Source organism: Squalius cephalus (genome assembly GCF_949319135.1).
Source record: "Squalius cephalus genome assembly, chromosome: 23".
Taxonomy (NCBI): Eukaryota; Metazoa; Chordata; class Actinopteri; order Cypriniformes; family Leuciscidae; genus Squalius; species Squalius cephalus.
The window spans coordinates 14,724,879-14,741,839 of NC_137144.1; the positions used below are offsets into that span (position 1 = coordinate 14,724,879).

Genomic DNA, 16,961 nt, shown 5'->3' on the forward strand with positions numbered 1-16,961 from the left:
GTCCGATCACCGTTACCTTAAGTGTGTTGCCTGTTTGCCTGCCTTTTGGATATTTATCATTAAACTTCGTGTTGGAACTTTATTCTTCTGTCTGTCTGGCAGTTGAAGCTCAACAGAAGTTGGTTAAAAATCCTGACAATGACTCAAAGAGGGAGGCTCAGCTATTTAAGTCACATACATTCTCCACCCTGCACTGTGAATGTTTACACAGTGTATTTGATGAAGCCATGAAAATGTAAGCAGATTTTTTGTGTAAATTATGGTACAGTTAACTTAGTCGCAATTCCTGCGCATTCAAAGAAAATGTTGACAATGAAAATCAAGACCAGGTTACAATCCTTTATTTGCAGTGCATCAAGAGTCAAGCAACATTTGTCTTCGAGTATTTGGTTAATTGTATTGCTTAATGTAAAAAAATGTACACATTGCATAAGACTTTGAGATGAAAAAAGAGCTCAATGGAAATATATTTGGACACTGGCAAAGTTTAGCACTGAGGTAAAAAAAGACACTTTGACAGATATTGAAGGCTCTGATAATAATGTCCCACATTAACTACTGTCTACATGCTACAAAATGCAGTATTTGAGAAAAACGTATATCTTGAATCAAAACGGGTCAGACAATAGGGATTAAACGGTCCAATTATCCTTCAACCTGAAACTGGACATGTTATACAATCTGTAGACATCTAAAACGGTTTCTAAAAATTTGCAGATTCTGCTAATCGAAAGTATTTAAAATACTGAAAAGTTCTGAGGTATATACCTTTCTTTGTTTTCAGTATCAATCATTCTGGCTTCATTTAGACAAGAACAAAAAAAGACAAGCACAGTTTAACATACAATCATAATGTGTTTTCACCCACCACAGCATTCTGTAGTTTAATAATGCAAACTTACATGTGCAAACGCATACATCTTTATAATCTTTGGTTAAACACACATTTCAGGAATTTGAGGGACAAATAAAATAATAATAACATGAGAGATTTTTTACTTTTTTGTAATGAAATTTAACTAGCTTCAATTCTGGTTGTGTCCACTGAGTTTTCTCATCATTAATCTGACGAGTACAATGATTTATTCTATTGTGCAATATTGATAAAAGCTTAAAATATGACGAATTATTAATTGTTTCGTATAATGGTAATGAATGACATCTGTCATGTGTTGCGTTTGTACTGCATTTGATGAGGACAGTAACATCTGAACATGATTTTGTGTATTCTATCCGCTTTTCTTTTTTATAAATATGAATATTATAAATTGAGGCACATCATATTTTATGACTATATCCAATAGGCTAAGGATTATTTTTCTCCATTAGCACAAGTCAGTAATATAGTCTGTAATTATATTATGTTGAACGATTTGGTATGTAGCTATTTTGACAGATATACTATTTGGCCAGTTTAGATTATAAAGCATGACACGTATATCATGTGTGGATCTTACTTAATTTTAAGTAATATTTGAATACCCAGCGCTCCCTGACTTTGAAGTGCGAGATAAGCTTGCTAATATACGTCACGGGAAGCATCTTGGTGTCAGTGCTTTGTAAAAACAGCATTTGACCTTTCCTGTTAGAAAACATTGACAAATTAACATAATCATTGAGCATTCATCCAGAACAGTAATTAGAATCTATTCAGCCTGAAGTTTGTGCAAACAAGGCTTGCATCTTATCTACATTATCACACAGCACCATTGTAACAATTAACATTTTTCAATAATTCACAATCACAAATATTAAAGGAGAACTCGGCAACTCTAGCGAACTCTAGTCACTTCTTCGCTGATTTTTCCTTTTGTTGTCGCATGTTTTCCCCACGAGCTCCCCCTACAGCTGTGGGGGGGCGTATTTCACAACACGGTCGTAAAAAACTCACTTGCGGCGGCCTCCTCCCCCTCTCTACAGCTGCTCATGTGCGTTTGTTTTGATCGGAGCAAGCCAACTGTATCGTGTGGAGCTATGTCTACCGAGGTGGGTAATCTGGTAATACATCATACATGCGTGTGTGTTTATGTCGAATTGCCGTAAAGCAATTCGTGTTTCGCGCTCGTTCTCGTTCTCGTTCTCGCTTCTCACGAGACTTCCAATTTCTATCTTGCCGGGACGGTAGTCCCCAAGTTGCAAGGTTGGTTTTCCGCCTGGGAACGCTGGGGGGAGCGGGGAAAGTCACCAATATCACCAGAACAGGTTGTTTAACCATCCAAATGAATTCTAGACAGTTTTATTAAGTTAAAAAAGTTACCAAGTTCTCCTTTAAAACGTGCCATCAAGTGACGCTTTGACCACTTTTTCTTAAAGGTGAAGTGTCTTTTATATGTAATGTTTTTTTTTCGAATATAAAAATGTCAAATTTTTATAGTAAATTTTTTTTTCATATTGATTTTTTTCAAATTATTAATTTCTAATTTTGTAAATATTATGTAACATGTTATTTAGTATCTTTATCACTGATGATATATGTAATTTAGTAGCCATTCTGCTCTCTATAGCCCCTTTCACACAGAGCGTTGATCCCAGAAAACTGCCATAGAATTGCTAGAGTGCCTTTTGTGTGAACGCAAACACGTCCCGGGATCGATTCCGGGACTGGGACCTAGTAACATTGCTAGGATCAGTCCCGGAACGCATCCTGTGTGAACAAAAGGCAGGTCCAATGTCGTAAGGGGTGTGCTGTAATGATGACGCATCTGTCGTTGCAATGATGTAGTTATCTTGACCGCCCGTTTTAAATGCAGATCAATGTTCACGACTTCACGTTGCACATTAACAAAGAAAAAATTTGTGTTTGTCAAGGAACAAAGGAAGGACGAAACAATGTCTGCAAAGTTAACGCGTCAGGAACCTGAACGTTACGTGTCTTTACGGGATCTTTACGGGATGTGTGTGAGCTCACACACAGATTCCAGAAAATCACTGGCAAATCAACAACCAAAATCAAATTATCCCGGGACACATTATCAGTGTATTTTCTAGAATCTCTGTGTGAAAGGGGCTTAAGAAATTGTCATTGCCCATCAAAAATTCATATTGGTTGACCAGTAGTGTAAACATAGTGTTTTCAAAACATTACTCTCTTTGTTTTTAATCAGTCCAGCCCAACACAGTAACTGACTTAACCAATGGTGTGTGAGTTTGGGGCGGGGCTATCTGTTTGATTGACCAATCACAGACAGGGGGAGTGTTTGGGGAAACATTTAAACATGATTACTGTTCCACTTCACCTCTAAACATAACTAAAGTTCAACAAAAGGAGTAGAGCAGTGAGGATGAAGGCATTTTGTAAAGGCACAGCAGTATCCCTTATGTCTTTGTGGACCTCCTCTGCTTCGTTCTTATTCTCCTCGTCCACGTCCTCTTTTATCATGTTGTCCTCTTCGGTCTCCTCGGGCTCTATGCTATCGCAGCGGTCTCCCTCGTACCCCTGATAACAGTGACAGTGGAACCTGTCGGCGAGCAGCTGGAGCTCGTGCTGAGAGTGCCATCCGGTCACGGTGAAGGTGCCGTTCCGGTTGGACAGGATCCGATAGCTGCCGCGGCTCAGGTGCAGGTAGTGTGGTGCCTGTGGGTCTCGACGGACACAGCGACCGTTGGACTGACACAGGAATTCGCTACAGACTTCTGCTGCCCGGGTAACGTTAGTAATGTACTGACCCAGTCTGTAGTTCAGAAATGCCTTCACTTTGGAACAGTTGTGCTGAGGGGACAAAGGAATTTCCAGGAAGTTAAAACTGGCTTTAAACTGCAGGGAACTTGGTGTAAAGTTAGCTGGCAAGTATATAGGCGTATTAATGCATTCTCCACTGAACAGGAAATCAATGTGAATGCCATATTGTATTGCACTCACAATGATAAAGCATATCTAGTGCCCTTATGCATGCGTAAAAGTGTGGCAGAAAATATTTAGTGCGGGCATTTTCAAACTTTTCGATGCCACGGCACGGACCCCCAAATTTGAAAATTAAACTTAAAGAGAGACATGAAAACAGTTCAATAAGTAGAATACAAATATTCTAAAGGTAAATTCTGTAAGGAATTGACTTCTTGAAGCAGATTTGTAACTGATAAACAGCAGTCTTGACCAATGTGTAAGAATCTTCTGATGTTAACAAATCTTTGAAGATATAGGTATATGAAACAGTGTTAAAAATCTTACCCTTGAGGAAGTGAGGTTAAGATCCCCCCAAATGACAAATCCTGCAGCTCCCAAAGCAGCGCTTTCTCCTATCGTATGTATCAAGTCATTCTGTAAAATGAAAATAAGTTGGTGTGTATATGTACATAACATCATTAGAATGTTAGTTCACTGCCACAGTTTCTTAAAACATAAATAGTTTTACTGAAATTATTATAATACGTTTAAATGTAGTCATTGAGATAGGTGTGATAGTCAAACCCAGCGTTCAAACATCCTTTTCAATATTCTCTATTTATTCTGTTGGACCACAAGAGGGAGCTCTTGATTTCAGACTCCATAATGGTTTGTGAGTATAGAGACTAGCAAAATGGGATGTTTACTGTAAGGTAAAATTGAATTAAGAACTTATGTATGATTCCCTTGGGTATACCCTACCAAGAACTTGGGTATGATTCCCAAAGTACATTTAACATTTCTCATTGAACATAATGCACTTACCTGAGTCAGAAAAGCCATGGCCTCGTCTCGGTACCCCAGGCGTGTGTATACGTATGTAGGCAGTTCATAGGGCAATGAGGTAAGGGAGGCCAGTCGCAGTGACTCCAGTACCCTGTTCTGCGAGAAGTGCAGGTTGTGAATGCTGTCTGTGTGGCTCTTGCGTATAGCGAGGGCTGGGAAAAGGGCAGTGCTGCTGTTCCACAGCCAAAACAGCTCGTCATTTCGGAGGCTCTCTTGTAGGGGGCATGTGCCGCTGTAGTTGTGTGCATGTACATTGTAATTGTGACAGTCAGGGTAGAGATATAAACCCCAAAGACCATGCGGACGAGTTTGTGTAGCGAGCTGTAGCGTGCCCTGCATGAACTCCATGGCGCTCTTCTCGAAGCGCAAGCGTGCCAGTTCCTCCACCTGTTCGTCGGTCACATTAAGGTAGGCCTGTTTGATCAGCTCGCGGGATTGCTGTCGGTAAATGTCTTTCTTGTGCCAGTTACGACTCCACTGTGGCCTCCAGAACTCCCAGTCGATCACGGCCAGTCCACGGAAGTCTTCCGAAGGGATGAAGTGCGCTATGTCTTTTCGGGCTTTGTGAAAATGTGCTTCAAGACTGTTGTTCTGAGGTAGGCCTCCGTTGATGGGAACCCCTTGCTCATTGTAGAAAGGGTAGTAACCCAGGCGGTTGGCATAAAAGATGGTGACATTCTGGCCCGTGTGGACGGCTCGTGGACTGCCGCTGATGTGGAAAATATCAAGGCTGACGTTGATATTGTACTTCAATGTACACATATCCAGCGGAGCATTCCAGGCTGCCAGGAAAGGCTTGCGGCCCACCAGAGGCAGCTTTGCAGGTTTCTGGCAAAAGGCGGAATGGACCAGGATCAACAGCCAGGAACAGATGATGGCACAGGCTACGGGCACAGTGTGGTGTTGCAAGGCCCCGCAGGGCACACCGGGCATTCTGCTACGTGACTCAGCACAGGCAACTGTCAATCATCCTGTGAGGGACAAAAAAAGTCTGTGGTAAGCTAACAGAGTTATGCCATTTTTACACCATAACTGCTACATTTACATTTAGCATATGCTTTTATTCAAGGCCACTTGCATTGCATTCAGTTTATCAGGTCAAGCAGGAATTGAAACTTTGAACTTGTCGTTGCTTGTGTCTCATGATCTACTATTTTAGCTACTGATAGCACTTAAGTTTAACAGTAGCAAAAAACAATAGGAAATGGCATTCACAACCAGATTTGATCTATTTGAAATGGTTTACATCATGAAAATTGGGTGTTGCATACCAGAACTGATCCAAACCTGAATGCGAGATTTCTAAAACAGTTCCTAAATAGCTTTTTGGTTAACATTCGACTGTGCCTCTGGGATGATTTTATTGGACAAGTCATTTTAGAGGCAGAGCAAGTTATTACATTTTGAGTAAAGATTACAGAGATGATTGTTTTTCTTAAGAATATCATGCACTGATGAATCATTTGCAATAAGAGTATTAAGTTGCACCTCAAGTGCATCAGTTTTGATTTCATGTTCATGTTTTAAATGCTTTCTTAGTATAAACTTAAAATTATCATTAGAATGCATCTAAATTCAATGGTGCAGACTTTGAATATATATTTTTTGACAAGGAAAAAGCAATTATGACTGATTGTAAAGTAAAATACAGCTAAAATTCAGTAGCTGAAAACTGTGAAGATTTTGCTACTGAATGATTGTGTATAGACAGTCAAGAAATAAAGCACTGGGTTTGCTACTGACACAGGGCTAAAATGGCTAAGGTGTTCATGTTTAAGATGGAGTCAAGTCTTGAGCCAAGTTAAATGTGCAAAGTAGGGAGAGGTCAAGCGTAAACATAACATTTTGTGCTTCAGCTTGGTTTGAATATGAGTCAAATGTTACTTTGGGGGTTGCAGTCATCAGTCAAACCAGCAGTTAACCACAAGGGTAATGGCCAAATCCAGCCACATACTCTCACCAGTGTGGCGCCCACATAGCCATAATCATAGCTGCCCTCGCCAGATGCCCTGTCTGCATGATAGAGCATTAAAGACAAAGAAAAAGGTATGAATTTCATGGCATTAGATGTAAACAAAAGTGAAACCAAGTGGCATCTGAAAAAAAAAAACTAAAAAACTTTTCTAACAACTAACTTTACTTTTTTGTGCCATGCAATGACTTTTAACCAGCCTGTGTCAAGGTGGATTTTGATATATATATATATATATATATATATATATATATATATATATATATATATATATATATATATATATAATCTGTATGTGTGTGTATGTGTGAAGTCAGATACCCTCAAATTAATATAGTTAATCTGTTAATCTAATTAGGTATCTAGACTGAATCAATTTTTAGCTGTGCTTTTGGTATAAGTTACTATTGGATGTTTGGAGCGATCTTGCTCTAGTATATTTATTCAACAAATTAGAAAGGTATATTAGAACCATCAATTTAAAACATTTTAAAACTAATAAGAGGATCTTGAATTCAATTCTGATTGATACAGGCAACCAGTGAAACGATCTGAGATTTTTAATTTTAGAGCGAGTTAGCATTCGTGCAGCTGCATTCTGAAGTCCTTCTATGTGTTTAATAGTGCTCTATTTGGTAACCCAGCAAAAACGCTAATGCAGTAGTCAAGTCTAGATGTAGCAAATGCATGAACAAGTTTCTCAGTGTCAGCAGGGGAGCGAATATCACATACTTTGGTGATGTTTCTGAGGTGATAATATGCTGTTTTAGTAACATTGCTGATAAGTTTTTTTTAAAACTAAGGTCACTGTCAAACATGATTCTTAAGATATTGACCTTATTACAGGCTTTTAGTGATAGAGAGTCAAGATATGGAGCAATAGATGTTCTCTGTGCATCATAATAATAACCGAAAACAAGTACATCTGTCTTATCTTTGTTTAGCTGTTGAAAGTTCTGTGACATCCACAGTGTTATGCTCACTATGCAGTCCAGTAGGGTGGAAATTGAATTGTGGGCATCTGGTGCAAGTGAAAGATAGATTTGTGTGTCATTGCATACTGGTGAAATGAAATATTGTATTGATTAATTACACCAGCTAAAGAAAGCATGTATTTGTTAAATAATAGAGGACCCAAAATTGAGCCTTGAGGAACACCACAAGAAATGACATAACGCCTGAAAGTGTAGGTACCCATTGTAATATACAGTAGTATTCCTGGTTCTGAACCAGTCTAAGACCAGGATCTAGCAGAGTAACCAGGTTTAGTTCATCACATTAATTATTAACTTGTTCCACTAATGTTTAAGAGGCACAAGTGCCCAGATGCTTTTCTGTGATCATTTTTTAACAGTATGTAAATTGCTCTATAAAATTTAAAACACAAAAGCCATTTTTAAAATGAGCTTGAGTTGTCTACAACAAATGCCCCACAATTTGATATTTTGGCATATCAACCAATGACATTTATTTATTTCAAAGAGTACCTCAAGTGTAAAACAAATTTAGGACCACTGATGGTAAAGTACAGTATGTTACATTATGTTCTTTGGTACCAGATAATCAGGAGTCTCTGATTTCTCTGAGCAAGGCATGGAACCAATCACTAGTAACTATGGCGGTAACGCATGCATTGAAAGGTTATTAGTGGCAGTCATGTGCTAAATCAGAGGTTGAAAAATGGGGTATGGCATGGAATGTTGCGGATAAAGGCAAATTGTGGAGCCCCGTGGTGGTTGTTATTGAGTGGAAAGAGCCTGACTGAGAAGCGGTGCAGCTCCTTTTTCCCCTAGGACTGGCGGCGGGCCCGTGCCATGAGGGGGAAGAATTAAACCACTTCCTGCATAATAAGACCTCTGCTTGCACTGAGCTTCACAGATGATCTTCATGGTATTTGCGCATGGAATACCTTAGCACATTGATGACTTATTAAAGGCTTTACTTAAAATACCGTAATCCAGAATAAGCTTGTGACAAAGGTTTTTCACATATGATTATGCGATGAAGTATGCGAGAAGATTCAAGTGGCGGAATGAATGAATAAAACTTTCCATGGAGCTTTACGGTTAGCCATCAATGAAAACATTGGGGTATGGAGAATTGAAGTGATTTTGCCTGTATTTCAGATAGATTTATTTATCTTCGAGCTTCCTCAAACCCTCAGCCCTCTCTGGCAGTAATTAAGATACATGTGGCTTAGTGAGAGTGGTTTTTACAGAAACCTTTCAGGCGACGGCTTCAGAGAAGCCACAAAAGGCATGGAGTCGACCTGATGCTAGGATTTCGACGCGACTTCATTCAGTCCCATCCAAATGTGAATTTGATCCAGATTGGAAACATAAATATGACCGAGCCAGATTTACAACAGGAGACAGAGGTTTCTTGAATCGCCATAAAGAAACCTCTGGGCTCCTCAGAAGATGTGTGGTGTAATATCTGTGGCTCTGAGGACGACGTGAGTCTTCCCATTTAATCGTTTGATTGCCTCAAATTAAATGAGATGATGTTCTGTGACATCCGTAGCTTTGTGTCATTGAGGCTAGATCAAATGGAAAATATCTGCAAAGTCATTGGAATCCAAATATCACACACCAAGATCAGGCTTAATTTGGTTATTTATTGCTGCATTTGATGCTCGAATGGTAAATAAAACCTTAAAAAGGGAATCTTAATCACGGTGGAACCCAAACAGAGTAATACGTCAGGATAATCTGAGGACGTGTTTTGCTTTGAGGTGGATTGTTTAAGGATGAGTGATCTCTTGAAGATCAAAGAATCCTATTTTGGGCACCGCTGACACACTAAGCTACTTTTAAGTAAAGCTGACGGCAAAATGGTATACTGACACAATGTTTTCAATTTCACCTTATACCACAAGATGTCTTCACAATGATCATGGGTTCCTGGGAAACTTTGATGATAGAGGCTATCAGTTTCTCCAGCGTCACTAGCCGTCGCCCAAGAGAAACTCTTCATCCGGAAGTACGTAATCTCATCTGTAAACCCTTCCCTCTGATTAACTCGCTTCAAAATATTTACAGAGCCACTGTTCAAAGACCTCAGTGGTGCCACGGCACATTTCCTGACAGTAAACTTTAAATTAAACCCTTTGAGGAACACATATATTTGGAATGGGCTAATTAGGTTTTCTTTCATTTGATTTCCTTTGCGGAGAGGTCTTTCCCTGTCACTTTTACATTCAAAAAAAAGTCACAACTCTCTCAAATATATATTTACAGTGATATATTTAGGATGCATCGATATAAAAATTCTGGCTGATAATTATTTTCAGATGGATGTTGGAATCCATGTTTTATATACAATTTTTATATTAAAGTCCCCATGTAGTCAATCATTTTAGCCCTTAAAACTCATATTTGATCACCAAAATTACATGTTAAAACGATTTTTCCTTGAAAAAAAATCTTGAATGTAACTCTGCACTCTTGCCTCATTTAGTATACACGGTTCTCTGAATATGCAAATTAGCCCCGCCTCCACTCACTCGCACAATCTTAGAGATCCACTAGTTGACGTGATTGGTTACAGGGTAGTTTATGACATCAGAAACAACAGCGATTTCAAACCGCGTTTTTGAGAACGTCTTTGGTTCACTGCAGTTTTAAGGAGAAAATACTCAGAAATGGCGTCGACTTATGAATTTGCACATGGTTTGTCTTAAAGCATATTGAAAACACCACATAGACAGATATAAACAACATTAAAAACTGGATTTTCACCACAGGGGGGCTTTAAATGTATTTGTGATATATTAAAACGTGTATGGTTTATATTGTTTTCTACGAGTGAATTTATGCATCACAACATTCTAACATACAGCACGCAAAATGGATATTAATTTTGAGATTTGCCTACGGTTACATTTAATAATATCATTAAATTGTTAGTTTTTAAATATTTACATTTAAGTGAGCATTAGATGACGGCGAAGGTAATCTAAATACAGAAAATGAGCATGCACAATTAAAAATTCAATACAGATAAATGTAAAAAATCTCTAATATCACCCATTTATTGTGCATCCCTATTTAAAGTTCTAAACCACGTGTAAACATCTTTGCCGGTGACTAGGCGACTAGTCTAGGTGACTCTTTGACAGCTTTGGTATGTTGCCAAGACATTTTACAAAAAATTCATATTGCTTCACAGGTTAACACAAATCATGTGACTACAGTCATTCAAAAACATTTACTGAACTCTGGATACAAAGTATGTGCAGAAATGAAAACACAATGAATTATAGAGTATAGTTGACTGAGAACAACACAGACAACAATTTTAGAAACGCTATAAGAAGATGGAATGTGCCTACTTTCGTCATGCGCTTTATTTAGAAAGCATGCTGATGTCAACAGGGTTATGTTAAATGTGTGTATAATATATTGAGTCAGTAATTAGAAGTCACTCACCTGTAGATCCCACGCCGCTGCCTCTGTCACACACGGCTGATGATACACTACACACACCTCTCTACATCTACAATACACTAGCATAGTTTTTCTCTGTCTGCTGAAAAGCCTACCCACATCTTACTTATATACACAGCGAAGAGAGAGAGACAGAGTTTCCTGAGAGGGAGGAGAAAACAACCACAGAGCCACAGCGAGAAAACCACAACACTGCGATTAGAGTAGAGAAGGAGGGAGGGAGGACTCCAGTCTAAATCCCATTGACTTGAGTGTGCATGTGAAAGTACATGTGTGTGAGTGTGAGTGTGTGCACATTTGATCCTCCAGACAGTCTTACGCTCATCCACATCACTCAGCATTAGCCGAGTTTAGCATCCTCCAATCACCTGGCTGTGAGTTCACAAGAGGTTTTAATACACTACAGACACAATCAAACCTTGTTGAAGCTCCGGGAGCGTTTTCCCTGCTCGATTTACTGTCCCATGTGGCCTGTGATTGTCTTGTTTTTGTCTCTTAGTCACTGTCTTTTGTGGCTATAGAGTAGACATTTACCAAGAAATATGGCTCTAAATAAAAAAAACAAGAGGTGAGGAGACCCTAAACGAGACCTAAAACAAGCAAAAGGGAAAAAAAGAAAGAAAAAATGCATTTAGATTCAAAATTGTGTATGCTCAATTCTCCTGTGTTTATATTCAGATTCTTTGTCGTCATCTGCTCAATTTAAGTTCATATAAAAAACACTAATAACTTATTAACGTGCTAAATTAAATGTGATAAAAAAAGGTGATTCCTAAATTCACATTTTAGCATTTGAAATGATAGTATTGTGTCTTAAATCTTATATTAGAATTTTAATATCAGCCTGAATTTTAATAATGGTGCATCTTTGGCAAAAACACTTGCTAAACAGAGTGTTTGTGTGTTTGTGTTTGTGTAATATATATATATACACTATATTTTGACTGTTTTCCAGCAACATTATTGTATTATGTGCAGTATTATTATTTTGTGATCTTGACAAGAATTATGTATTTATGTTTGCACAGTTACATTTTTCCATGCCTAATCACACACATGACCCCAGTTTTGGTTAGAATATTTTTTGGATGTTTTTTGTTTCCAAATAATCTAATTGCAAATGTCCATGGTGGGATCTCTGGAAGCATTAGTTGCATTCCTATGGCAAACCGTGCTAAATTACCATGTGAATAGTGTTATAGTCACCAAACTTTGTTAGCACATTTTTCATAAAAAGCACTCCCTCCAACTCTAATTTAAAGACAGTGCAGTGCATGAGTCCTGTGGTGCAGCTGTCTCTTCATTTTATGGGGTTCCTTAAGATGCCGGGGTTAAAACGGAGATAAACACAAGGAATGCTGATTCTCTTCCTCAAACAAAGTCTCAATTCTCACCGAAACCATTGCACAATGTCTGAATGCAATAGTACTTGTCCTTCTTAAATGAGTGTGACTATTCAGCTCATTGCAAAACAATATATATATAAAAAAGTTGCTGCCTTACATTTTTAGGTACAGTCAACTTGGATGTTTAAGCCATTTCAACTTAAATTACATTAAACTGACACAAAATAATCTTGTTAAAGCAATGTAAAAACATGTTGTCATAACTTATTAATCATTTCATTTTTGACACTGTTGGTATCTGGAAACATGATACTTGATAGAAACTTGCTGGATCTTGTAGCAATTTCATGTCATTATCTAAGCATGAGGAAGTTAGCTGAATGGAGCTTGTTGACAGCCAACAGTCACCAAGTCATCTGCTGTGTAAGGCGTTCAGTATAATGATAGGGTCTAGGTCAGTGCGTAGGGGTAGTGTAGGCATGTTGTCTTGGTGGACGCAATTTTCAAACTAAAGGCCTTGTGCTGTTGTTCCGCTTGTGCATGGTCCTTTAGTTGTATATGGCTTCATAAAAAAGATACCAAGCAAAAGCCACAACAAGCAGTCAACAATTGGGTCATTGATGTATAAGATAAAGAAAAGGATTTAGAAACACATGAGCCAGTCATTACATTCAAGTTTTGAAAACTATAGGAACCTTACCTTGTTATAAAAAGGCCAAATGATTATCTGGCATTTTAAGAGAAGCATTAACCCAATTAACAAGAGCTCTAGATCTTTGAAGTTGTTTTATTTTATCATAAGATTGGACGGAAAACGGCAGCACAAAATGGTTTGACCTGGTCTTCATGTGGGAAAACCTACTTATTCAGGGAAATAAAATGTCATCATAACTAACCAAGACCACCAACACACCAAGAAAAGCTACTATAGATCCATTGGTTTCCGGATGCCTGGTTCTGACTTCTGGCTGCTCTCTAGCCTCCTCATAGTGCAGTCAAAGTGGAAATTAATTTATTCAAGAGGAGTTTATTCAGCGGTGGGAGATGAGGTGGTGGACGGCTGAAAAGGTTGGCGTGCTTCAATAGAAAACCACATTCCCACATTGAGGGACTGAGAAGGTCCTGTTGGGCCAGCACTGTGGATCATTGCTTGAAACTTCCCTGACCTATTGTGCCTTCAGAAAAAAAGCAGATCTATTCCTAGTGTACAACTGGAAGGTTGGTTAAGTTTGACTGATTTAGTTACCGGTCTGTTTTTGTGTGAAATTGAACTAACAGACCCACAGAATGTAATGCAATTGGAGCACGGCCTTGTCCGACAGGTTTACACGTTGATCCCTTTGGCCTCACTGATGTGTGCATGGCGATGTGCGATGTATTTAATGCTTCAAATGTTCAATTACCCATTTTGTCATGTATAGTTGGACAGAGTCATATGAAGTGTAGCTCGACCAAGCTAAAAAAAAACAACAACGAAAAAAACCTTAAGCTCCATTATAACTGCACAAGTCCATGCTGAAACTATCCAGTCTAACTGAGATTCTAAGGTGAAACTTTCTGCATTTACACGTTCCCATGTTCTTGCTCTGGTTTTAATTTATTAGCCTCTTTATATGGTAAACCCTGTGAGATGTGTTAACGTTGATTTAATACATGTAGCTATTGGATCAGCCTGATGGGCCTGATTTGGATCTAGATGTCTGTAGATTCTGAATGAGAACTGAAAAGCAGCGTTAATATCGATGCTGAATGAGTGGGATCTGCAGAACTGTAGAGAAACCAGTGAGGTCTAGTTGAGCACAGTCATCAGATTCCAGACCTCAGGGCGACGTGCCAGGCCAAGTGGTCAGGGAGCCGTTTTTCTGGCATTGTACCATTCAGGAACATACGCTTCAAGACTCTCCCTCACACACTTTCTCTATCCAAATAAGAAAGAAAACTCGCAAATTAGGTCTTAATATCTCATGTGTTTCTCCTACACAAAAAAAAAGGTACAAAAGCTGTCACTGAGGGAGTATGATACAACTTTTTACCCCTAAAGGGTGCATATTAGTACCATAAAGTTACATATTTTGTATTATATCTGATCATCATAGCAACGTGGATATGTTTGCATGAGCTCTCGGCACTCTAGTAAAGTCATGTCACGTTTATTTATATAGCACTTTATACAATAGATTGCACAAAATCATGTAGCTTTACCGTAATAAACATGAAAAACTGTGTCAGTGTCTCGTTTCATCAGAAGTACACTAAAAGTCTATTATCTAAGATGCAATTTCAGACTATAGTGCTTGCATAACATTAAAAATATGTATTGTCTTTGTCCAAACGAAATCAAACAGAAGTAGCATTCGTTTTCTTATCCGAATTGAGACGTACATCCGAGTGAAACAAACTAAATGTATGTGGGGTCTTGGCTCTATCCAGTGGTTGTTGATTGGTTGGTTGGAGGCAGATCTGAATGCAAGCTTGTAATCAATTGTAAGAAAGGTGCGGGTTTTAAGTGGGCGAAAGGATTGGAGAAGTCTGGCATATGTTACCAGAGGCGATTGACGATTGGGTTGAGAGACTTATACTAAAACAAATTGAAAGAAAAAAATATAGACGGATAGAATTTTCATTTCATGCTGACTTTAAAGCCCATTTAAACAAGTTCATGACCTGAGCTCTGAAAGTGCAAAATTTAACTTTAAGCAGTAAAATGTTCCTCTGGGAATAGCTGAATGGTTTAAATTTCAGAGTATAATCCTTAGAAGATTACAGTGAGAGAACATAATATCAGGGCAGTGAAACTGACATTGACTTGTTACATTGCAGAAGGGGTGACACAATGACAACAGTGGTGTTTTAGTCATTTTGGTTATATAGCATCCAAGATTGGGCTGTGAAACACGCTAACAAATGGAGTGTGTAATGAAGATGAGGTTGTTTTTTTTTCCAAGCCTTTCGAAGAGGTTTTTTCAGACAGTTAGTAAATTACAGACTTCCTGTCTCCTGGTCAACTATAGCAACAATTAGCAATGACTGTGTGAGTGTGTGTGACACACCCCACGCACTTCAAGAGTCACGCTAATGCTAGCAGTGGAAGTGTGTATAGGCTTATGTGAAAAAAAATAGGCAATGGTTTTAGTTGGAGATGTGACATAGTGGATTGTGCACGTTCAAGAGTTTGCGGGTTCGAATCTGAACTGCTTCATGTTTTAATCCCACTCAAGTTCTTTCTCCTCTGTCAAAACTGTCCAGTTATATAAAGGAAGCCCCAAAAAATAAAGCTTTAGTTTTGCACCAATAACCTCCATGTTGTCATATATTTATGTTATGATTGGATTTATATGATGATTGGAGTGTGATTTTTGTGGACATTGAACACCACATTTCCTTTGGTACAAAACCACTTTTCATCATTCAAACTGGGAGGTCTGTTTTATTAAACCTCAGCTTAGGAAATGCGACACTACTGTTGATTTAGCAGCACTTTAAAGTTTGTTGTATCGTGAATCTAGTGTTTGGTTTGCTTGTTCAGATGGGGCATGTCTTGCTGAGTATGAAGTGTTGTTTGAACTGCCCGTTTTAAGGGCAAGCAGGCTGGCATGTGATCTGAACCTCCGCAATGAAAATAAAGATTCTTCCAATGTTCTCAATGTTCCTCACCCGAGTAGATTTTGGCACATGAAATTATAGCATAATTGTATGGAAATATTTGCTTCTTGTACTTCAAAAACAGCATTAATGTAAACCAGGTCTCGAGTACAAGTTATGAATCATTTATGGGGATGTCCTTCGAATGCACTTGATGATTACTGGAAAATTTGTACAAATTATAGAACCTTTTTATATAGATAGCACAAATATACTTTACTACATACAATTTACTACTACAATATACAAGTAACTTTACTACATCTTTTGAAAACAAAATCTGAGAGTGTACTGTAATTCTCATTTAAAATTAATCTTTAAAAACAGAATACCAAAATATGTTTATTGCTGTGACTTTTCATTTTGGTTTTACAATTTACACATGAGTCATCTGAAAGTACAGCCTCAGCAACATTTGGCTTTTTAAACAACTTTCCGCATGTCAGCTTGAGTGATTTTGATTACATTTTTCAGAATTGCTAAAGCTGAAGCGTGTAATTTCTCCACCACTAGTGCGACCAAACAAAATTTCAAAAACTGTTTTCAAACAGGTTTCCCGAAAATTCCTCATCTGCCATTGGTTGAACAAACAGATAGCCCCGCCCCAAACTCACACTATTGGTTGAGCCAGTGTTGCCATGTTGGGCTGCATAAACAAATGAAATAATGTTTGACAGTCAGAGTAAGGACTTACTTATTGTTGATTCTATTAAGCTGGGATATATTATTTTGACATACAAATATGACACACTTCAGCTTTAAGTCCCATAGAAAAACAAACAAGCAGTGGGTCAGTCAGAGACTTACCAGCAGCAGAAGCAGTAATGGGTGTCGTGGCAAGTGAATGAAGTGATACAAGATGTTTGATAAGAGGTGTTGGTCGA

At 38.3% G+C, this 16,961-nt stretch overlaps 1 protein-coding gene across 6 annotated transcripts; it reads right to left on the bottom strand.

The window, feature by feature from the left end:
• Window positions 1-320: 320 nt before the first annotated feature.
• Window positions 321-11,367, bottom strand: hyal4 (hyaluronidase 4). Of its 6 annotated transcripts, none has more exons than XR_013819860.1 (6): window positions 11,072-11,367; window positions 6,630-6,682; window positions 4,649-5,640; window positions 4,169-4,258; window positions 2,276-3,709; window positions 321-1,762 (listed from the first exon to the last, which is right to left on the bottom strand). XR_013819860.1 is itself a non-coding variant. In XM_079859279.1 (5 exons), exons 3-5 carry the CDS (start codon window positions 5,600-5,602, stop codon window positions 3,239-3,241), a joined length of 1,515 nt encoding a protein of 504 aa, XP_079715405.1. In that variant the 5' UTR covers window positions 5,603-5,640; window positions 6,630-6,682; window positions 11,072-11,367; the 3' UTR covers window positions 327-3,238. The 6 variants fall into 6 exon arrangements, 3 of the variants coding, with proteins under 3 accessions (XP_079715405.1, XP_079715406.1, XP_079715404.1); XR_013819862.1 differs by having other exon boundaries at window positions 6,554-6,682; window positions 11,072-11,170; XR_013819861.1 differs by lacking the exon at window positions 6,630-6,682 and having other exon boundaries at window positions 11,072-11,285.
• Between the last annotated feature and the right edge of the window lie 5,594 nt (window positions 11,368-16,961).